General features: G+C 44.5%; 1 protein-coding gene across 2 annotated transcripts in view; it reads left to right on the top strand.

Annotated features, from left to right (window-relative positions):
- Positions 1-24,933, top strand: part of kazna (kazrin, periplakin interacting protein a) — a 439,152-nt gene that overhangs the window by 352,720 nt on the left and 61,499 nt on the right. For both annotated transcript variants that reach the window (XM_048615197.1, XM_048615198.1), the window contains exon 5: positions 9,923-10,114. In XM_048615197.1, coding sequence (XP_048471154.1) covers positions 9,923-10,114 — 192 coding nt within the window. The remainder of the gene's footprint in view (positions 1-9,922; positions 10,115-24,933) is intronic.

The following is a 24,933-nucleotide window of genomic DNA, read 5'->3' as shown; positions in this document are numbered from 1 at the left end:
CCCCCAAACTCCTATACTCAATGCCCTGACCAAGAAGGGCAAGCATACCAAATGCTGTCTTCACTATTCTGTTTACCTTTGCCGCTTTAAAGGAACTATACACATGCACCCCTAGGTTCTTTTGTTCAGCAACACTCACCAGGGCCCTACCATTAACTGTATAAGTCCTGCCCTGGTTTGCCTTACCAAAACACAGCACCTCATTTATCTAAATTCAACTCCATCTGCCATTCCTCGGTCCATTGGCCCATCTGATCAAGGTCCCGTTGTACTCTGAGATAACTTTCATCACTGTCCATTATGCTGCAAATTTTGGTGGTCTAGGATAGCAGTTTATCAGAAAATTGATGAGCAATCACTGATGTAGAAAATAGTTCATGATTTACTGCAAAAATATATCCCAGTGAGGAAGCAGGATCCCAGCAAGGATGTAAGCCAACTATAGTTAACCAAGGAAGTTGGAGATAGTATCAAATTAAAAGAAAAACAAACAAATTGACAAAGATTAATGGTAAACCAGAAGATTGGGAAAGTTTCAAATACCAACAAACTATTACCGAGAAAATAATCTGAAGGCAAAATAAACTAGCAAGTAATAATAAGTAAGCAATACATTGAAAGCTTCACTAATTATATAAGACTGAGGTCAAAGTGATCATAAATCAGAATGAAGCTGTGGTGAAAATAATGGGGATCCAGGAAATGGCAGAGAAATTGAGTAAATACTTTGCATCAGTCTTCACAGCAGAGTGCACTAATAGCATTACAAATATACAAAATAATCAACGGTAAAACAAAACTATCAATAGTGAAAAAATCGTAGAGGAATTAATGGGGCTGAAGCTGCTATGTCCCCGAATGTGATTTGATTTGGTCTGATTTATTGTTGTCACGTGTACTGAAGTACAGTGAAAAGTTTTGTTTTGCATGCAGTACAGGCAGATCATAATATACAAGGACATACTGATCATGGGGTGTTTATATGGAGCAAGGCACACAAGGTTACGGCTGCACAGGAGGTCCATTCAGCAGTCTATTAACGGCAAGGAAGAAGCTGTTCTCAAACCTGTTGGTGTGTGTGTTTAAGCTTCTGTATCTCCTGCCCAACGGAAGAGGTTGGAAGAGAGCATTACTGGGGTGGGAGGGGGTCTTTGATGTTGGTTGCCTACCCGGGGCAACGAGATGTGCAGGTCGAGTTGTGGGAGGTGATAGGTTCCATTCGAGGGTTCTATTGGAAGTAGCTATCATGATGGCAGAGGCACTGGTAGTAACCTTCCAAGAATCATTAAGTTTCTGGAAGAGCCCCAGTGTAACACCTTTCTACAAAATGTGGGACTAAATATCCGGTAACAATAGGCCTGTTAACTTGACATGTCATTAGGAAAATGTCACAGTCCATCATAAAGGATGCAATAGTAGAGAATTTAGAAGTACATAATAGAATCAAGCAGAGTCGTCATGGCTTAATGAAGGGGATATTATGACTGACACTTTGAGATAGTAACAAGCAGGCGATATAAAAGGGAACCAGCTTACTTACCAACTTGCTTACTTATTATTACTTGCTAGTTTATTTTGCCTTCAGTTTATTTTGTCCCTTGTTGTTTTTCTTGGTAATAGTTTGTTGGTATTTGAAACTTTCCCAATCTTCCGGTTTACCACGAATCTTTGTCATCTTAGACAACAAGGTGCAGGGCTGGATGAACACAGCAGGCCAAGTTTTTTGTCGGTGGGCTTGAAATGAATATCGGTTTCTAGGTGGTTGCCCGCTATGGAGACAGAGAGGTCCAGGAAGGGGAGAGAGGTGTTAGAGATGGTCCAGGTAAACTTAAGGTTGGGGTGGAAGGTGTTAGTGAAGTGTATGAACTGTTCGAGCTTCTCGTGGGAGCACGAGGCGGCGCCGATACGGTCATCTTGTTTGTTTTTCTTTTAATTTGATACTATCTCCAACTTCCTTGGTTAACTATGGTTGGTTTACATCCTTGCTAGGATCCTGCTTCCTCACTGGGATATATTTTTGCAGTAAGTCATGAATTACTTTCAACATCAGTGATTGTTCATCATGTTGTATGTTTGGATTTCTAAAAGGCATTCAATTTGTTACTGCACACAAAACTACTTGATGAGATAAGAGCCCATTGATGTTGAGCTTCATATAATAGCATGGATGGAGGATTGGCTAACTAATAGAGTCGGGATAAACGGGGCATTTTCAGAATTGCAATCCATACCTAGCAGAGTGTCATAAGGATCAGTACGGGGGCTGCAATTATTTCAATATTTATTAATGATTTGGATGATGGAAGTGCATGTATTATCACCAAGATGGTGGGTAAGGCAAGCTGTGAGATGGCGGTCTACACAAGGTCACAAGCAGCTGAAGTGAGTAGGTGAAAACTTGGGAAATGGAGTATAAATGTGGGAAGTCAGATTATACACTTTAGCCGAAGGACTAGAGCTGAATATTGTTTAACTGGCAAAAATCTGCAGAATGCTGCAATAGAGGAACAAAAACGTAAATTGCTGAAAAAGCTCAACAGTCCTGGCAGCATCAGTGGAGGGAAATCAAAGTTCATGTTTTGGGGCCAGAACAGAGGGGTCTGGGGTCCTCACTCTGGCTGTTCCCCTTGCTGCAAAAGCCTGTTTAAATCTCAGCAGTTTATTATTTTCCTTTTCTTTAAGACACACTTCAAAGACTTGCGTGGCTAATCTCTTGGGTGAGTCCAGAACTAGGGGACACTTAAAACTGGGGTCTCCCTTTTAGGACAGATATGGGGAAATGTTTCTGTCGTGGTTTGTGCAACTTTGGCAGAAGCAGGGTCGCTGAATATTTTTAAAGCGAAGGTAGGTAGATTCTTATTAGGTAAAGAAATCAAAGTTAATTGGGTTGGATAGGAGTGTGGAATTAGGACCACTATCAATTCAACCATTATCTGACTGAATGGTCTCCTTTTGCTCCTAATTTGTATGTTTATAAGACTTTAGCCACCTGTCTCATGACAGCATTGTGATTTATTAACAAAATTGACTTGATAACGCACATGTGGAGCACCTTGCGACATGCTGAAGGTGCTATAAGTACAAGTTGCTGTTCACTGTTTTTCACAGATGCTGCATAACCTGTTTTTAATGTTTTGATTCAAATCTCAGCTTTTTTTAGTTGACCTCTATTTATGCAATTATTGATCATAAATCTTTAATGTTGTTGAAGAAGAGGGCAAATGACCAAAATTCAGGTACGATTATGCTATCCAAAACATCCAGGTTCGCCCCCTCAGGTTATGTTGACCTACATTGATTCCTCATTGCTCACACAAGATTTTTGTCCTCATCTTTAGATTCCTCAGTGGCCTCCAACTGATTTCTGCATTAACCTCCAAGCATAGGTTTCTGTTGACTTTTGCTTAATGTGCACGTGCTCCAACCTAGCATGTTTATTGGTAACAGAAGCCTTCGACTGCCTGTCAGGAAATGTGTCCCCATCATCCTTTCTCTCTTTTACAAACTTTCTGAAAACCTCCCTCTTCCATTAAGCTTTCCATCATTTCTTTCCCAATTCAAAGCCTACATTCCTTACATCAATCTACGTGAGATTATTACGTTAAACGTACTGTGCAGCCACATTGTTGTGGATCCAAATTTAATTCCCAGTTGAGGCATATGACCTGTCCTTTGTCAACAATTCTTCTGCTTTACAAATGGAAGCTTCAAAGATCAAACAACAACTTAGCAGGAACATTAAAATATGACTGCAGGCACAGTTAATGCAGTTTTTAAAAATGAGGAATGATGTGGCAAACCGTGAAGCTTTAATTTTTGGAATTCATGATACTGAAGCGCATTTGCTAAAGGCTGTACAATAACTTGAGGTGAAACAGGATATACCAAAGAGTATCGGAATATTGGAGGAAGTGAGCTGGAATTTAGACTGTTGCAAAGATAGGAAATTCAAGACACTGGAAGACGTTTTTAAATAAGAATTTGCAATCAATACACAAATGACAGAGAAGTAGTGGAAGTCAACATAGATTGGGCAATCCATGGCTAAATACAAGAAATGTTTGGATGCAAATGACACATGCCTCCATAAATTAGTTTGAAAGGTCTGCAAACAAAGACAAGTGAAGCCCAAAGGTAAAGAAAAGAATTTCTCTTTTTTTCTCTCTGCTATTAATTACTGTAACTCCTTCACTTGTATAAGCCCTAGGTTACCCCTTCAGCTAAGCTGCTTAGGAGGAGTGAATTGGAATGGATTGAATCACTTATCGTCATGTGTATTCAGTGTAAAAATACACTGAGAAGTGAGTACCTTCGCTGTACATACACGGCGCCATTCGCATTAATTTACAATTAGAGAAGAAAAAAAGATGACTTAAGAGAGTCCAACTTTCCTTTCCACTACCGCAGTCCCACTCCGGGCTTTCCAGCCCTCTCCATGCCTCTGCCAGAGTCCCGTTCCGGGCACTCGGTGGATTGGGAATGTGATGTGCCAGTGACTGTACTGGTTGGGACAGCCTGAAAGGCATCCATGGTCGGAACTTGAGAATGATCTAGCAGCTGTGTGGCTGGGAATCTCTCCCAAAGGCTCAGATGTGAACCTGTCTGGAACTGGTGGCCATGGAGGCATCATGTCTTTTGATGCTTAATTCATGTCCTTGCCACTGGTGATCTGTAACCATGTACATTGTGACCTTAACTCCCAAGGAGAGAACCATTCCCACCAGTGCCAGATATTGTTGCAATAGATTTTCTCCCTTAGCCGGTTGGACTGCATTGGACCCAGACTTGGAATGGATTCGAGTTCCTAAGCATGAGAATGGGCTTGCTGTTGGGCCAATGAAGGGGTTCCTATCTGGATCAGTCCAAAGCACAGCCCTAGCCTCCGCTCTTCAGAGAGTCCTGTTAGGCGGAGCAAATAATAATCAAAACTAAGTGCAATGACCTGTATTATTAAGCAGGTCATAATTGTAGAAGCCTTCCTGGTGAATAATTACACCGTATCCTGTCCTCACCTAGCCTTTCCATGCACTCCCTCTAGCAGGATACGCTCAGGAGCAGTGACAAGTGTGAACTCAACTTTAATCCCTTTTTCCGCTGGTGCAATTGACTCTTAATTGCTCTTTGGAATGGCCCAGAGAGCCACTCTGCTCAGGGGAAATTGGGGATGGGCCACAAATCTTGGACTTATTTGCATTTTCCATTGAATGAAAGCATCTTACCGCTCTTAGAAATGCTTTGAAATGTTTTGCATGCTCTGAGCTGCCTCCTGCAGACAACATGTTGACCAACACAGCAGTCACTTTCTGCATAGGAAGATCCAATTAGTTATTCACTCCCAGCACAGCACAACACACAGCTTCAGTAAATGCACATCTTTCGTTTCTTTTTCCTAACTGCAGTGTTGGCTAGATTTTAAGGCCTGTCCTGAAACTGCAGTGTTCTGACACTGAGAAATTGCTCCCACTGAGCCAAGTTTACTATCAGCATTCATCTGATTTGCAGGGATGTGTAATTTCTCATTTAATTATTCAGAGTTTCTAGGGTGCAAATCACAGGAGTAAAATTCAGGGAAGATCTGATATCCATCTCTTTAGCTTTAGGTGACAGTCTCTCTCAATGTGAATGCGTGGGTGTCGCTTTACATTAAACCTGATTACTTGGGAAAACCTTTTCAGCAAAACTGAACTCCCCATGGACATTCAAAACCAAATATTTGCAAAAGATCTATGTACCCACCCATTTTATTGTTGGAGTATCATACTGTGTCGCAGCTCGAGGGAGATGAAATGGAAGGTGCTTTTGCCCTCCTGAAACATCAACAGGAGGACTCCTTTTCCATATATTCTTCCCCAAGCTCCCTGCATTTCTTGGCCTCAGGAATCTCTGCCACAAACCATACCACTTTCACCAGCCTGTTAAACACACATACACTGTGATTTGAACTTCACCATTTTCAAAGTGTGAGCCAGATGCCTGTTTAACACCTCACCTGGATTACATCCCCTATGGATTTTAATGGGGTGTAAGTAGGATATCTGACCCGACCCAGCCTGAGTCCTGTTTAATGAACCAGGTTAAAATCTTACCCCACACCCACATATAGTTCTTGTCACATTGAAAGCACACGGGGCAGCACAGTGGCTAACACTGCTGCCTCACAGCGCCAGGGACCAGGGTTCAATTCCAGCCTCAGGCGACTGTCTATACGGAGTTAGCACATTCTTCCCAAGCCTGCGTGGATTTCCAAAAATGTGCAGGTTAGGTGGATTGGCCATGCTAAATTGCCCATAGTATCCAGAGATTAGGTGGATCAGCCATGGGAAATGCAGGGTTTTAGGGTAGGGGGTTGAGTCAGTGTGAACATGTTGGGCCGAATGGCCTGTTTCCACACTGTATGAATTCTCTGATTTAGATTAGGCTCTGTTTATTCCTATAAACTGTATGTTACTCTCTCTCTTGGCCCAGGGAGATGCATGGTCAGGAAGGAGAAAGTGAGTGAGCATTGTGTGCAGTTAGTGAGCTTCTGGATTGAGCAGCTGTTACTTAGCTTAGTACATCTCTTAAATGGGTAGTTAACTGCATATAACTTCTGTCTGCTTCTAAATAACCTGCTGAAAAGGGACCTGGGTGTTCTTGCTCATAACTCACTGAAAGTTAACATAGAGATGCCGCAAATAATTAGAAAAACTAATGGAGTAAATCTAGTTACAATTGTATAGGGCTTTGGTGAGACCACAGGCAGGTGTTGTGGATAGTTTTGGTCTCCATACCTAATGTACTTTCCATAGTAAGACTGCAATGAAGATTTGCCACATTGATGCCTCAGATGGTGGGAATGCTCTGACAAGAGAGCCCTTGGTCTGGGAGATTGTTTTATGAGCAAAGGTTAGACAGGTTGGGACTCTAGTCACTGGAGTTTAGAAGAATGAGAGGTGGTCTGGTTGAAAGATGTAGGATTCTTAAGGGGCTTGACAGGGTCAATGCTGAGAGGCTGTTTCCCCTCGTGGGAGACCCTGGGACAAGAGGGCACAGTCTCAGAGTAAAGGAGCACCGATTTGAGACTGAGGTGACAGAGTGCTGGAGAAACTCAGCAGGTCTGGCAGCATCTGTGGAGAGAGAAACACAGAGTTAACGGTCTGATATGGAGGCTGGTTACTGTGAATCTGTGGCAAGCACTTGTTTTTCTCACTGCCTGCTGTGTCGCACCTTTTAAAGAAACACCTTTTAATTGCTGAAAATTCCCATGACCCCTGTGCCTTGTAATCCCAGTCTTTTGATTCAATCTAGCGCCATTGTTTCCATAGCCACCTCCAACAGCTGTGACTCTCACAGCTATCATCGAGGGAGTTCCTAGGCTGCAGTTTACATTTCAAATCAAACTCTGTCTTTGTGCACGCAGCTGCTTTGTGCAGTACAAGTGTCAATGCAACAGGCAATCTAAGAGGTGCTTTATCGAAACCACAGGGTTTGTTCGTAAATCTGGTTTGCTATCACACCACGCATTTGCTTCTTGGTCAGTTCTGGTCTCCCTGCTATAGGAAAGATGTTGTTAAACTTGAAAGGGTTCTGACAGATTTACTAGGCGTTGGAGCGTTTTGAGGCTGAATAAGCTGGGGCTATTTTCCCTGGAACATCGGAGGCTGAGGGGTGACCTTTTGTAGAGGTCTATAAAACCGTGAGGGGCATGGAGAGGGTAAATAGACAAGGTCTTTTTAGCCAGGCTAGGGGAGTCCAAAACTAGAGGGCATAGGTTTAAGGTGAGAGGGAAATGATTAAAAGCGATCTAAGGGCAGCATTTTACATGGGGTGTGTGGTGCTTGTATTGAATCAAGTATCAGAGGAAGTGATGGAGGCTGGTACAAATGCATCAAATGATATTTAAAAGGCATCTGGATGGGTATATGAACAGGAAGGGTTTATAGAGAGATGGGTCTAATGCAGGCAAATGGGACTGGATTTATTGAGGATATCTGGTTGGCATGGACAGGTTGGACCAAAGGCTCTGTTTCCATGCTGTACATCTCCATGGCTCTATAACTAACTGATGGGTTTCTTTGGGTGCTCCTAAGCTGTTTTGTTTTGATATATTGTATGAACATAGAGCTAGGAGCAGGATTAGGCCATTCAGCCCCTCGAGCCTGCTCCACCATTCAATATGATCATGGCTGATCTTATCTCAGCCTGAACTCCCCTTACCTGCCCAGTCCCCATAACCCTTCCACCCAGTTACTAATTATAAGTCTGTCCATCTCCTTAAATTTATTTCAGTGTCTCAGCATTCACTGCACTCTGAGGTAGTGAATTCCACTGATTCACGAGCCTTTGAGAGAGAAGTAATTTCTTCTCACTGCAAGTTTTGTTCTGAAGTTATTGCTTCTCCCAGTTGGTGTGAAGATGAAGCCACAGGATTTCATAAGCCTTTTTCTCAGCTTTATCCAGTGACTCTGGCAGGAAAAGCCTTGGCTAGGTGGTGATATCAACCAGTGACAGTCCAGTTCGCTCCATCAGCAACCTCCTATCGATCTACTGATGTTGCAGCAGCTATTAAGACAAAATGGAACTGGGTCTTGGTTTTTCTTCTGTCCCTCTCAACTGACGCTGTCCTTTTTTTTAAATTTCCTGAATTATTTTTAACACTGCAAAGTTTGATATACCACTACTCTCACTGTTGTAGCATCTTGTCATGTCCTTCAAACCTCTCAGAAAGTTTCACATTGTTTCACAAGCAGTAGTTGGCATTCTGTGGACTACAGCTGCAGCAGTCATTACAAATACTCCATGAAGGTTCATATCTGAGCTGCTGTTGGATGCATTCAAGAGGGCAGAGGAAGACAGGTTTTTGGCACCAATGGCAACAACAGATGTTACCAAACCCGGAACTTTCTAGAGGAGCATGTGGGTTTTGGAGGGTGATGGGGCAGGAGAAGGTTGTAGGGATGGGGAAGGGGCGAGAAGCTGGTAGAATTTGTTCTTGAGGGTGATCGTTTTTAAAATGGGCATGTTGCTGGACAGAGAGCCAGGATTATTGGTTAACAGAGCTTGGGCGAGTCAGGGTGCAAAGAGCAGAGTATTGGGTGAGTGGTAAGGAGGGGGTCAGCCCGCAGAACACTGGAGTCTAGAGCCAGTGGGCGAAAAATTGAGTCTGGTTCGGTTCTGATGCCACTTGGGAATAGAGAGCAAAACTTTTAAAATGGATTCATGTGGCCATCTCTTTGACGTGCGAGCCAAGACCTGGTTTGGTTCCGATGCCAATGTGGATGGTCTGGACTGTTACATGAAGGAACCGTAGGCAACAATCCTGTGTCAAAGTTGTAACTTTGTGCGTATAGTATGTCTGTAATTGGCAACATCAGCAGGGACCCGGGTATATAGGTAAGTTTTCTGCGTTTTCCCCCACTGGTCTCATGCACAGAGGATTTTAAAAGCTTTTCTCTCCGTTCCCAAATTCAGGGCAGCACTGCCCAGTCTCCTGGATGGTACAGATTGAACAGCAGGGTTCAAAACGAAAATCCAGTGGAAACGTGGAGGAGGAAAAGTTACAGTGAAGTGGGGATGGAACAGGGTGGTGGCGGCGGAGGGACACTGGTTTGCTCTTTGAAAGGGCCAGGAAAGATTCAGTAGGCCGAGTGGCCTCTTTCCTAACTGTACTAACAGTAACTACTAGGCTATACTAACGTATGGGTTGATAGTGGCGGAGGTGGGAAGCTTATGTCAAGCCATTTTTGAGAACGGGGGTATTTTTTGTTTTCAGGTTGAGACCCTTGTTCAGATTTCCTCAGGCCCTTGCTTTCCTTTCCTGATCTCTCCCGTGTGGCCCTGCACCCACCCTCTCCCCTCCCCAGTCGACCGGGAATGGGTAGTCAGTGCTTTTGCCAAGCTGTCTCTTGTCTGGTACTGAGCTGTGACTTTGGTCTATTGACAGTGCTTCTCCGTGAGGAGGTCTCCCAGCTCCAGGAGGAGGTGCAGTGGCTGCGACAGATGAAGGAAATGCTGACCAAGGAGCTGGAGGATTCGAATGTAGGCAAGTCGGCCGAAATCCTGTCGGTGACTGAGCTGAAGGTGCAGCTTGCTCAGAAGGAGACGGAGCTGGCCCGAGCCAAAGAGGCCCTACAGGGTGAGTTAATAGCTTCGCTTTATATGTGCGACAGGTTTTCTTCCCAGCCGTAGAAAAGTAAAGAAATTAGGAATGCATTAGGCCCGTTGGCCCTTCTCTGCGATTCTATATGGTCATGGCTGATCATTCAACTCTGTTGCTGCTACCTCCCCATACCCTCTGATTCCTTTAACCCTATGAAGAGTCAGTGCAGCATTTGCTGATGGAGCTAGGCCAGAATGCCGTTTACCCTTCTTGGAGAGTCAAGGACAATGTGCATACCGTCCAGTTGCTACACAAGCTGCTAGTTGGGTTGAGGTCCCCATAAGGAGCAGATTACTTCGGAAGAGGATGTAACAGTATATGGTGCTCAGAGGTTAGCACTGCTGCCTCACAGCACCAGGGACCCAGGTTCGATTCCACCCTCGGGCGATTTATCTGCGTGCACTTTCTCCCTGTGTCTGCGTGGGTTTCCTCTGGGTGCTGTGGTTTCCTGCTGCAGTCTCAGCAAGGCTAGGTGGATTGGCCGTGATAAAATGCCCATATTGTCCAGGGATGTGCAGACTAGGTGGATTAACCACGGGAAATGCAGGGTTACACGGATAGGGTGGGTCTGGGTGGGATGCCCTTCAGAGGGTGGGTGTGGACTCAATGCACCGAATGACCTGTTTCCACACTGTAGGGATCCTATGATTCTGAGTGTATATAAGTGAAGCGGTGGCTGTTCTGTAAAGCTATGAAGTTGACTGGGACAACTGTTGAGCCTTGTTTTGAGTTTAAGCTGAAAATACAAATTTTAAGATGTGAAGAATATTGCATGGTGTTGCTCTTGTGTGACAATAATTTTTCACAAATATCACACTAAGTGTGAGTCACCAGAGCTCAGTAGCACCTTCTCCTGGTCAGGTAGGGACAGGCAATAAAATGCTGGCCAGTCAGTGATACCCATCTCCCATGAGTAAATAAAAGAAAATGCCACCACTGACCAATTTAAAAACAGGAACCGTCCAGAACAATATCCTTATCACTAGGGGAGTTGGTAATTGTTCGATTGTTAAGCTCAAATAATTGTCTAGAGCTTCCCTGATCTAACGTTGACCTTTCTCTGTAAATTCAGTTAAGGGAAGGAAACAAAGGAGGGTAATTCTGAGACCACTGAGTGATTGTAACTTGTAAATCTCGAAGCACCTTAACCTCATTAGCCCAAACTCCAATGCACTGATTTTGAAAGGAGTTGGTATTTATATGTTGCAATTCTGGAACCTGGAGCTTATTTTGTGAAAGCGTGTGGTGAGAAGTACAGTCTGTGTGCTTCAATGGCAGATTTTACCTGGGTTTGTAAAATTAGGAACAGCAACTCGACAATCCAAGTGGGAAGAATCAAACTGGAGTCGCGAGGTAGTGCATGAGAGTGTGTTTGTTTGCCTTTCAGTGTATTTTTATCTGCATGCCATTGTGTAAAAACATTGTATGGTTCAGCTGTAACGCTTCCCATGGTTGAATTTCACGCCCAACCCCACAGCCTTGAGTTCTCATGTGAAAAGTAGCCATGATTTCTTTGCTCATGGAACTACCCCTAGTAAGAGCCAGGCCTTCAGATGGGGGAAAAGTAGGGGGAGAAAATGGTAATTTTGTTGTAAACAGCTACAAAAGGTGGCGCGTTTGGAAGATTGTTGCCAATTCTTCTTCATTTCTGTCTTTACGCTGTCTGTACCAGGCAAAAACTCAATATTTTAGCAAACACTTACAGGAGGATTGAGGGCAGGAGGAGAATAACTCAGTACTTGTAAGAGCTGCCTGCTCCTTTAATCTCTGATGATGTCTTGTAAAGAGCACCTATCAATCTCCTCATTTTCCCTTTTTGTGCAAAGAGAAAATGTTCACAGGAACCTTTTAAAGCAGAGCAATCCAGTTGATGGTATTTGTCACTTCCAGGAGACATTCTTGGGATAGTTGGGTCACTGCGAAGGTTCAGTCTGTGAATTTAATGAGGAGCTGAATTTTTCTAAAGTGTTTGAGCTCTTACAGTATTGAGCTGTTGTCTACCAAAATTCGATGTTCAGTTGAAAGGCCGTGGAGAGAAGTCAGCAGTCTTGGAACTCTGCAAGTTCTTAACAGGACTGAACTGTGAGCCCAAAAGCTGCCTTGTATGAGGGCTATGCAACAAGTTGGATTGCAATCTCTGTTTCAACTGATGCACGTGAACTTCAGGGTGGTTTATGCAGCTGGATTTTTCTTGCCTGAGTTGTACAAAGGAAGAGAAATCTGCTAGTTTCCTGTTCCAGATTGCCACTCACACTCACTTGAGAAAAGAAATATGAGCATTGACTAAGGGCATATTCTGGCTTGGCAGGGGGAAAGAGGCCATTCAGCCCATTGAATCTGCATCAACCCTCCAAAAAGTAGCCCACCCAGACCCAGCCCTCCCCACCCTATCCCTATAACCCTGCATTTCCCCATGGCTAATTCACCTAACTTGCACATCTTTGGACCACAGGAGGAAACCCACACAGACACGGGGAGAATGTACAAACTCCACACAGATGGTCGCCTGAGACTGCAATCGTACTGCGTCCCCGGCACTGAGGGGCAGCAGTGCTAACCACTGAGCCACCGTGCCACCCTCGATTCTGATTTTGTTCCAATCAGACTCTCACCAAGGTTAGACTGACCCTCAAGGTCCAGGCTCACATGTAATGAATGTCCCTGGAAAGTGGTTCAAAGTCACAGTGTAAAATCACAGCAAGATTCACTGCCTTCAAGAACAAAGAGAGCACGGGTAAAAGCCAATTATTTTACTTTGTCTTTATGGCAATAAAACACCACAAGGTGCATCCCAGGAACGTGATAAAGCAGAATATGACATTGAGTGACATTAGAACATATTAGATCATAAATTATACGACCAGAGGTCTGGTCAACAGCCAGGCTGTGAGGTGTGTCTTAAAGGGTAAAAGTCAGGAAGAGAAGTGGAGGGATGGTATTGTAGAGATGACTGAAAGGATGGCCACAAGTGAGGGAGGGATTAAAATCGAAGCTACTCAAAACCAGAATTAGAGGGATGTAGCTGCCTCAGAGGGGTGTGTAGTTTCCTGTTTGGGATCTGTCGCCTCATTCCTCTTCCAAGCTGCAGCCTCTGATTCAGTAGGAGGAAGCAGGAGGCTAAAGGAGGTTCAGGATAAGCTGCTGCTTTGCAACAGTAGCAAAGGATTCCTTCGCTGGCCTGCAGTGTGGCCCATCCACGCTCTGCCATGGAGTGACAGTAAGTCAAGACTCCCAGGCACATTCGCCCCTCCTTCTGGAAGCCTCTTTGCTGACAGCTGGCTTTACTGAAGCATTTTAACATTGCACGTGATCAATGTGAGATTATACAAGCAAGTTAACCCCGTGTAACTGCACAGCAATTTTGTTTATTAAATATAAGTAGCCAGCCATACTTGACAGTAAGTTATTGGGCTGTGTCATTTTACCTGCTCTTCCTCATTCTTTCTCTGAGTGTTCCCTGTATTTTACGCCATCCAGCTAATGATCCTCTCCAACTGAAGGCAGTGCCGTACACCGAGTACACTGGCTCAGCCTCACCAGTCATTCTTCCAGTGCGAGTCCTCAGTGTGCAGCACTCGGATCCATCCTGATCCTGCCCTTCTCACACACGGCCTCTATAGCAGAGGTCAGTTGATGATCATTGGGACTGGCGAACCTGGCTGCTTTCTTCCTTCTGTCCAACCCTGGCTTAGAACAAGGGCACTGAGGCCAAATGGGTCTTTCCAGAGGAGATCAGTCACGTGGGCGCAGTTTGGGAGTTGAGCTGGTCCTGGTGTTGGTTAGGGCCCACCAATCCCTCAAGGAGTTGCCAAGGTCATTTCCCCGCGATAGGGGAGTCCAAAATCAGAGGGCATTGGTTTAATGTGAGAGGGGAGTGATTTAAAAGGGACCTGGGGGGGCAACTTTTCACGTAGAGGGTGGTGCGTGTATGGAATGAGCTGCCAGAGGAAGTGGTGAAGGCTGGCATAATTACAACATTTAAAAGTCGTCTGGATGGGTATATGAATAGGAAGGGTTAGAAAGACATGGGCTAAATGCTGGCAAACAGCGTGAGGTCAGATTGGGATGTCTGGTTGGCTCAGAATAGTTGGACTGAAGGGTAAGTTTCCATGCTGTGTGACTCTAGAACTCTATAAGTGTAATTGCTAAAGGCAGAAGGGAACTTTTGCCAATGTGAAACTTTGTATTTTCATTTCCTGATGATCAGTGCACTGTATCACAGTGTGAAGAGATCTCAGATCATTTGTGATATCTTCTAGTGATGTTTTGGGATTGGCTAATACACCTTAGTAGACTTCCAGCCTCGAAATCCAGGACTCCGAGCTGAATTAACATCCATATCTACAGTAATTAATCGACAGCAAACTTGTTGTTTCAACATAATTGGTGTAATTTCAATTCCTTCCTGCTATTCATCTGAGAAAAGGCAATAACTATTATAAGCAAAGAGTGAAAAAAAGCACCAAAACTGATGCAGCCAACTGTAGACTCATGAAGTCTCCCATTCTATGTGCAACAGTGGAATATATCGTCAAGACTACATTTTGAAGTGTAGATACTTTCTAATCAACCTGGTCAGTGATGTTATTAAACCCCACCTGCTCCAGAGGTGTGTAATCTCAAGCCTCCTGAGTCAGAGGTAGAGACACTACCATTGCTCCATAAGACCCTCATTTTGAGGTTTATTGTTACCCCCACCAATCACCTGTGTTCCCCGATTGATTAATTTACGTGCAAAGTCTGTTGACGATAATGCAGACCGTAAAAGTTGACATTTTGAGATTTAACAATCAAGCAGTAACTATTTCCTGTGTTTTCAGAAGGAGTTTTTTTTTACTCATTAATGGTATGAGGGCATCGCTGGCTGGACAGCATTTATTGTCCACCCCTAATTGCCCAGAGGGCAGTTCAGAGTCACATGTAGGCCAGACCAGGTAAGGATGGCTGTTTCCCTCCCTAAAGGACATTAGTGAACCAGATGGGTTTTTTCCAACAATCAGCAACAGATTCACAGTCATTACTAGATTCTTAATTCCAGATATTTTATTCAATTCAAATTCCACCATCTGTCGTGGCAGGATTCGAACCCAGGTCCCCAGAACATTATCTGGGTCTCTGGATTAACAGTCCAGCAATAATACCAATAGGCCATCGCCTCCCCTAATGGAGTGGGGCTTGAGTAATCTAGACTGATCAACGTTGTGACTACCTTCTTTCAGGCAGTGAGGAATGAAGTGGTCAGTATTTGATTCTATGATGTGGTATACCCTGACTTTCAATAGGCTCTAGCAAAAGTTCCACATGAAAGGCTTTTGGTTAAATGCTGAGTGGTTGGGGATTCGCTGAGAGTGAGAAAGATTTAGAAACTGGCTGAGTGATGGTGGCACTGAGTTGCAAGGAAGTACTGAGTGTTTGTGTGAATGGGAGGTGAGTTGATGGCCAGGGCTTATTGTTCAACCTGATTTAATTTAGCCTATTTATCTAAATTAGAGAAATTCGAAGCACATTAGCAAAAATTGTAGATGATGCCAAACTAAGAGCAATGGTGAATTCAGAGGTTGCGCCACAGAAACAGCAATGATTTATGTTAAAATATGTAGTCAGTCAGAGCAGTAGAGGTTGAAGGTAGAATGCAGTCAGGTGTAAAATATTGCATGCAAAGAAAAAAATAAACAATGTGCATAATCTAGGATTCGAGCAATCCCTCTGGACTTGGCACTCGACATTTCCAATCATTACAGAGCAACAACCAGCAAAACCAAACGATTGTTGAACCACGTTGATAATACAGAAGAATGCAAGTCAGAGAGGAAGTGAACAATCTGTATAGGACCTTGATCAAACTGCAGGTTGCATATTGTGACCATTTTGAGGAACCATATTTAATCTAGACACTTGTGAACTGCAGCAAAAGAGCCATGGGGCTGATTTCCAGTGTCGAAGGTTTGAATTTATGAGGAAAGACTGGGGAAACTTGGGCTTTTCAATCTGGGATGGGGTGCCGAGGAAAGGAGATCTCTGCAGTTATGTAATGTAGTTAAAGAAATTGAAAGGATAAAAGTGGAATTTTTTTTCAAATTGAGTTTCAATAGTGAACAGAACATACTCAACGAAATGAAGAGTGAATTCAAGACCAGTCAAGAAACTTTTGTTGATGTGAAAGCAGATGATTTTGACTTTGTGTAATAACATACTAATGAGCATGAAAATCAGGGCAGACTGCCAGTTTTTTTCCTTATTCTGCACAGCAGTCCAAAGACAAGCTTACTCCTAAAAGGTGATCAATGTGTGGAATAGATTCCAAGGACAACACCGGAAGCCAAATCTCATTTGAGAAACTTTTGGCTGTATCACTGGGGGATGTTTGAGGGTGGTTGGATTCAGATGGGCTGAATGGTCTGCCTTGTCCATCGTTATCAGGTGATGGTATGCGTGTGATTGGAGTGTCTTTTTAAATGACAGACTTCCTTTTGTAACTAGACCCTGTGGCCTTTTTTGCCCACTGGCCAGTTCAGCAATGATGCCAGTCAGTACAGTATTGAGATAGATCAGGACAGTTCCCAGCTCCATCGTTGGTCTGGCCTGGGCCAGGCATTGGACACCATTGGATTGGAGGGGTTACAAATCCAAGCGCCCACTGCTGATCATATCCAATATCACCGTAAAACCCTCACTTCTGGAACATAGGTGTTGATGCTATACCTCAGCTGTGATGCGGTATAACTTCATAGGATCAAGGAATGTTTCCCAGTGCAGAAACAGGCCATTTGGTCCATCAAATTAATGCAAACAATTTTCTTTACACCCATTCTCCTGTTCATTCCACACAGTTGCTGAACAGTGACAAACAATCAACAATTGTACTCCTTTTTTTTTAAACGAAGAATGATTGGTGGTTTGGAAAAGGGATCTAGAGATTCCCAGCACCATTCTCCTAACCTCCATGTTCAAACCCTTTTCTCTCGCGTTAAACACTTGTCTTTTGTAACCATCTCACCTACCACTAGAAGCTATCTGAGTTGAACTTACAGGAACCCAATATAACCCTGGGGTGAGGGGTTGGTTTGCTCACTTGGTTAGATGGCTTGTGTGTAGTTCAGAATAATACCAGCAACACATTTGCCAGGCTGAATGAGACTTGTCCTTCTCCTGTGGAGTGTGGATGACAAGGTAGATAACCAGTAACAAAACTGCCAAAGAAAACCACTCGGGATGAAGTGTCAGTAAACAACAAGGCAAGGGCCTGCCTTTGAGTAGGCCGTGATTGCAATCCGATCCTGGAGTTCTGGAGATTCCCATTGGGAAGCTGACTGTTAACGTTAATGGAGCTGCAGAGAGAAAATAAGCAGCAAAGCAATGGCCTACAAACTGCTGTAAACCTGAGTGACAGCTGGGAAAAGAGCATCTTCAAATCTCCCCATTGTTCTTCAACTCAGTGACCAGAAAGCCCTGACTGAGGTCAGTGTTACCGCATTCACTGAGGTGATTAATGGAAGCCATTCATTGCACAAATCAATCCACAGGATGTGAGCACAGACTGACTGTACATAGTATCGAGGGTAATATCAGGGAGTAAATAAACTCTGTGGTTCAACAGTTTCTTTTATTAATATGCAGCTCTGAGGCTGTGAGCGGAGGGATAAAGATGAGGAGAGATGACGTACCATCCCTGCCTGTTGCATCACATTGTTCAAACACATTTTTCTTTGCCTGCTTCCTGTTCCTATTGCTGTGAATTATATCAGACTAAGGGACTCGGAACGTTTTTCCCTGTTACTCCTGAATAATTTGTCTCCGAGATGAACCCACTATCTGGGAATGTAATTAGCTACTTCATTACTCTGTCTTCATCTGCTTCAAGTTCATTTCCATCCATCGTCTGCAACAACAGATTCAAAAAGCCTCTGATCATTTCCTTACTTCAAAGCTCTAAGCCCAATTCTGTGTCCACGCCATTCTGCTGAGTATAATCATACAATCCCTACAGTGTGGAAGCAAACCATTTGGCCCATCGACTCTGCACTGGCCATCCGAAGAGCATCCCACCAAGACCCACCCTATCCTCATAACGTTGCATTTCCTGTGGCTAATCCACCTAGCCTGCACATCCCTGAACACTATGGGCAATTTAGCACAGCCAATCCACCTAGCCTGCACATCCCTGAACACTATGGGCAATTTAGCACAGCCAATCCACCTAGCCTGCACATCTTTGGACTGTAGGAGGAAACCGGAGCACCCGGAGGAAACCCACGCAGACACGGGGAGAATGTGCAAACTCCACACAGACAGTTGCCCAAAGGTGGGATCAAGCCTGGGTCCCTGGCGCTGTGAGGCAGCAGTGCTAACCACTGAGCCACCGTGCCGCCCCTTCTATGCACTTTTCATCTACTGAGGTTAATTTAACTCGAGTGAATAGTGAGGCTTATAGACTTCTCAAACGGCTGATGGCTGATCAGGGATGATTCAGGGTTTAATTTCCTTTCTCACTTCCTTGCTACCTCTCCTATCTGCTGTTTCATTTCTGCTCTACTACACCATATGTTGGCCGAAGAGAGGTTTTGTTTGCACGTTGTCCCTTCTGGGGACATTATTTGGATTATTCTAACGTGGGGAGAGCCATTAAATCCGAAGCTAGTTGTAGCCCTCTCTCCTCACCACTTGCACAGTTATTAGCTGGAGGCAATGGATAGCAGCCAGGAGCTCAGGCTGAGTTATTTCACCTCCTTGTCCAAGATTTCTGTATTGCCAGCACAGCTCCAAACAGGCTTAAGAAGACAACCTCACTTTGTCTCCATTCACCAGCCCCTTGGTTTAGTTCTGCTGAAGAACACTTGAGGCCAAGGGCACTGTGAGAAACTGAAAATAAGCCCTTGTAACCTGCTCCCAGTCTGAAGGACATACGGAGTAAATGATTACTCTGGAACTATTCAAAACACAGCAGCATTTACCTCTTCGACTTCCGAATGTGTGGTATCCATAGCAACTTGCAGGAGGATTGCATTGTCTCAACAATGGAGCAAGGCTGTGTATTCTGCAGTTATAACCACTCCAAGCTCATAATGTAAAAGGGACTGCTGCATTTTATCAGCGACTGGTATGTGCAAATCTGTAAAAACAAGCAAATAGTGTTGTGTTCGTGTTGGTAGACTTCCTGCTGGCTAATCTTAACTGTACCTTACTTCACTGTGATGGGTGTATACAGGCTCTTCTTGCATTGCAGCCCTGACAGAAAGGTGTGCATTTGTATGGCACCTTTCATGTCACAAAGCACTTTCGAGCCAGCATGATATCTTTTTGTAGTACTGTATGATGTTGTGGTGTTGAAAACATGGCACTCCGCGTCCAGACAGTACAATTCCACAACCAGGTAATGTGACACTGACAAAGCAATAAGACCAGGACTCCAGGAAGAAAATGTCTGCTCTTTTTGGAATAGTATCATGGAATGTTCTCCTTTAAGGAGGATTGCACCTCTGACAGTGCAGCACTCCCTCAACACAGCAGTTATGCATCAGCCGACTGTATGTTTTCAAGTTGCTGGAGTGGAATTTAAGTTTCTGACTTGGAGGGAGCAGTGCTGTCGTAGAGCCAGAACATAGATTGATTCCAATAACAGCAGCACCTGCATTGACAGGACTAAAAGCGACATAGCATTCAGCAGCTTTTATGAAAGGTGGAATATGCGCAGTCCATGGCCACTGGGAGGAATAAATGTGAGCTTGAGCTCAGCCCTGATGTGTCTGTTTGTCAACAACCTGTGCTCTTAAATTAAGTCTTATTCAGATTCCCGACTGAGACCAGATTACAGTATTTGCATTCCCATCCAATTCAATCATTCTGCCTGTGTGCTTTACTGACTGCACTTGTTTCTCAGTCACTCGCTGTTGTACCCGTTCTGTACAGCTGCAGCAATGCAGCAGTTGGAATCATCCCAGCACCCTGGATAGGTGTGCGTCTTTTACCGAAAGAGCACCATATGGTACAAGTATCTTCATGTGAGACTACACACTAAGCACCCAGCTTGGTTAAAATTACAGCAGAGCTTTAAAATACAAAACCTTTTCTGTTAAATGACTCAGCCTGCTAAATGTGTGACATGCATTAAATTTCCCTTTTATTGAATTTACTGTAAAAGAAGACAAGGGGAGCTGTCAGGAATTTTCTCCTCTTGTTGTTACTTACCCTCTGGTGGGAATACCACTTGCATTTATTGCCCATTTCGGTGACAACCTCTTGAATGTATTCAGAGTTATCATCACATGACCTGCCTCCAGTTGCCTTCCTGGAATCAAACAGTCACATTTTTCTCCTCGATTATACTGAAAGCGTTGGAAGGAGCAGAAAGCATTTTGATTTTAATCCCCTTTTTATTCTCAGCTATGCCTTGGACACTCATTGCTAACTCCTGGACTCTTCAAGACCAGTGTTCCCTTTAATTTTGTTTTTTTTCTCCCCCCTGGATTCTTCGGATGATATGATGTAAGGTCACAGCCCCTTTTTTTTAAGGTTTTTTTCTGCAGCCCCCCCACAGGTCAGGTTAAAGGGGCTGACTTGTGAGCGGCCTTCTGGGCTGAAGTTGTGCAGTCTATGAGGAGTATTTTCCAGGACAATCCTGGAGGGTTGGTAACTCCGACCTATGTCCTGTTTGTCCAGTTACTTGCGCACAAAGCACTTCATGATGTTTTATTACACTAAAGACATTTTCTCACTCATGGGCTTTCCTGAGAGGCAGTTCTTGTCTCTTTCCCTTGAATCAGTGTAGCCCATGTGGCAGTGGTATTTCAGGGATAGTATTAGGCTGGGGTTTTGTAACATTAAGGGAAACATGACATAGGAGGGAAACCTTTGCAAAATGTTATGAAGGTGTAGGACCATCTCAATAGTCCTGAGGAGAGTGGGAAGCATATTAATAGTTCAAAATAATTTCTTTCTCCACACTGGGAAAAGAAAGAGTAATGGAAATATGTAAACTTCTGTTGTTTCCTTGATATATTTGAGGAAGAGAAAAAAGCATTTGGCACGTTTGCCTTGATTGGTCAGTACACTGAGTATAGGAGGTGGGAGGTCATGTTGCAGCTGTGCAGGACATTGGTTAGGCCACTTTTGGAATACTGCATTCAATCCTGGTCTCCTTGCCTTGGAAGGGATGGTCTGAAACCTGAAAGGGTTCAAGATACTGCCAGGGTTGGAGGGTTTGAGCTGCAGGGAGAGGCTGGGGCTATTTTCCCTGGAGCATTGGAGGCTGAGGAGGCACCGTTATAGAGGTTTATAAAATCATGAGGGGCATAGATAGGGTGAGGAGAGCCCAAAACTAGAGGGCATAGGTTTAAGGTGTGAGGGGAAAGATTTAAAAGGGACCAAGAGACAACATTTTCGTGCAGAGGGTAGTGCATGTATGGAAATGAGCTGCCAGGTGGAGGCTGGTAGAAATACAATATTTAAAAGACCTCTGCCCTGACATCCCCTCCCCCCAACAAAAACAAAGACAGAATCCCCCTTGTCCTCACATATCACCCCACTAACCTCCATATCCAACGTACCATTCGCTGCCACTTCCGCCACCTACAATCCGACCCCACTACCAAAGAGATATTTCCCTCCCCACCCCTATCTGCCTTTGTAGGGACTGCTCTCTCCACGACTCCCTCGTCCGCTCCACACTCGCCACTAACCCCACCACCCCCGGCACCTTTCCCTGCAACTGCAGGAAGTGCTACACCTGCCCCTACACCTCACCTCCATTCAAGGCACCAAACAAACCTTCCAGATCAGACAGAGGTTCACTTGCACATCCGTCAATGTGGCCTATTGCATCCGCTGCTCCTGATGTGGCCTCCTCTACATCGGTGAGACCAAGCAAAGGCTCGGAGACCGCTTTGTAGAGCACCTGCACTCTGTTCGTGACAAACCACAACACCTTCCAGTCGCAAACTACTTTAACTCCCCTTCCCACTCCCAGGACAACATGTCCATCCTGGGCCTCCTCCAGTGTCACAATGATGCCACCCGGAAACTGGAGGAGCAGCACCTCATATTCCGCTTTAGGAGCCTACAACCCAATAGTGTCAATGTGGACTTTACCAGTTTCAAAATCTCCCCACCCCCGGCCTCATCCCATGACCAACCCTCCCTCTCATCCCCACCTCCTTGATCTGACACAACCTGTCCATTATCTCTCCCACCTCACTAGCCAATCCCCACCACTCCCCACTACCTGAGCTCCCTTCCCCCTCCCCCATTTCTGAAGAAGGGTCCCGACCTGAAACGTCAGCTTTCCTGCTCCTCTGATGCTGCCTGGCCTGCTGTGTTCCTCCAGCTCCACACTGCGTTATCTGATTCTGGCATCTGCCATTCTTACTATCCCATTTAAAAGGCATCTAGTATATGAATAGGAAGGTTTTAAAGGGATATGGGCCAAATGCTGGCAAATGGGACTAGATTAATTTAGAATACTTGGTCAGCACAGACGAATTGGACCAAAGAGTCTGTTTCCGTTCTGCACATCTCTATGACTCTGTGACTCTGAATTCCATCTGCCCCTCCTTGGCCCATTGGCCCATCTGATTGAGATCCCTTTGTACTCTGAGATAACCTCCTTCACTGTCCAATTTTGGTGGTGTAGGGTGGGAATTTATGAGAAAAGGCTATGACTCTCTAAGAGCTGTCACTTTGTAACTGTATAGAAAGGAACTGCTTTAGAAATGCCCAAGCTGGGGGAGCCATGTGGGTACATTTGAATGGAGCCATTTCCACGGACCATGTTAACTGCTGTTACACAGAGTGAGCTTGCGGGAGGGTCTTTGTGCAGATTGTATTTTTAAAAAGACAATAAGTGAAACCAGATTGAAAAGGTCCTACATGTTTGCGTTATGAAATAATACTTTAATCGTAAAGGACCAATCACATGTTGTAGCAGATGGTGGCCACCTGGACTGTCTGACAACTTCTCCAGTGACCGCATTTTAAACAGACCTCGGCCATTAAATGAGGCATTTACAGCCTGGAAAACATCGAGAGGGGAAAGCTCTTGTTTCATGGTTCAAACTTATGGTTTACCATGTAACGATTTTACTTCAATGTCATTGGAGAGATGTGACCTCTACAGTTCAAATCAGTAACACCGCTAACATGAAATGAAATGAACCAGTATCCTGATTATCTTGTCTGATTAATTCTTTATCCACTTTCTAATTTGGTTTGATCAATGGAGTATATAATTACCAGGCCACTCTCCAACTACTGTACAGCCCATTTAATGATTCAACCACAGCTGTACTTGTGTTCTGTTATGGAGACCTACTATCTATAATTGGATCTGGTAGAAAGGATGTATAATTAGTTGAGACTCTTACACACGCATACGCACACGCACACACCCCTGTACAGCCCAATGTTCCTATCAGTTCGAGTCCAGCAAATGAACCGGAGCCAGGTTTGCCCCTGTTTATTTGAGTTTTAGATAACCCACTTTCAACCTGCTCAGGGACAAGTGCTGTTTATTTTTAAAGCAACTTAAAGTGCTAATTTTTTTGGCCCTGCATCTTTGCTGCTCTTATCTGGAAGTCAGCTCTCGCTGCAATGCGAACATTTTTGTTAGGTCTTACAGTAGTCGTCATCGAGCTATTTGTTTGTGGTGGGCATCACCATAGAGGCCAAAGCAATTCAGCCTTGCGTGGTTGTGTATTTTCTGTGTATCGGCAACGACAGAGTGTATTTAATATTGTCTTCAATACAGGAGCAGTATGTATGCTTCACAAAGTGAAACAGCATTTATGTAGTGCCTGTTGTAGTCACTGAATGTTTGAAAGTGCTTTACAGCCACGTAAAGCAATTCTTTCACTGTTCCTCTGATGCAACCCAGTGCTGACATGCACAGGCACAGAGGTATAACCGAGAACATGTGCGTGCCAAGTTAAAGAAATTAAAGATGTTAAAGAAATCTAAAATCTGATCGAAAAGATGAGGCTTTGCGGATCAGCAGGTGGAGAAACGCGGCAATCCCAAAATATCAGATTTTGGGCAGCAGAAGGAATCCCTGCTGTTTGTGGGACAAAGGGCTGCAAATGGAACACCTTTTTGTTTTGGAGGAATGCAGAGTTTAGTAGGTAATGTTGTTTAGGGAGGAAGCGGTTAGAGACGTAGAGAGATGAGGCCATAATAGAATTTAAACCTGAGAGATTAAAATTAGCGACATTGCTTTGGCAGCCTCTGTATCCCTGCTCAGTGTGACAGGCTGGGTGGTGGGGGTTAGGACGATTTAGAATGAGCTGGTGTTTATTGTGGGCAGAGTTTAGGGAGCCGGCCAAGGGAGCAGAGGGGATAGCTGAGCCTGTCTGTGGAAACCCATCCTGTTTTGGGAACGTATTGCCATTTCCTCATCAAAACTCTGCCACTCCCTCTCTGAGGGCACTGCAGAGGCTCAAGAGGATCGCTCAACATCACTGTCTCCGGGTAATAAATGCCAGCAACAAGCACAACGCCTTGAACTTGGTTTTTCTTCTCAACATTGCTGTGGCAGGGAGATTGAGGGAAGGGCCAGGGCTGTGTGGTGTTGCGGGAATCTTAATGCCTGATTCGGTCTTGAAAGTGGGGCAGGGGAGGGAGATAGAATTGGCCAGCTCCGCATCCTCCGCCCACAATAAACACCTGCTCATTCTAAATAAAAACCGAATGAACTGCGGGTGCTGTGAATCAGGAACAAAAACAGAAGTTGCTGGAAAAGCTCAGCAGGTCTGGCAGCATCCGTGAAGAAAATATCAGAGTGCACGTTTCGTTGACCCTTCCTCAGATGA

The sequence above is a fragment of the Rhincodon typus genome, chromosome 31 (assembly GCF_021869965.1).
Source record: "Rhincodon typus isolate 14 chromosome 31, sRhiTyp1.1, whole genome shotgun sequence".
In the NCBI taxonomy this organism is placed as follows: domain Eukaryota; kingdom Metazoa; phylum Chordata; class Chondrichthyes; order Orectolobiformes; family Rhincodontidae; genus Rhincodon; species Rhincodon typus.
The sequence above is the reverse complement of the archived record's forward strand: the minus strand, read 5'-3'. Positions and strand labels throughout refer to the sequence as shown.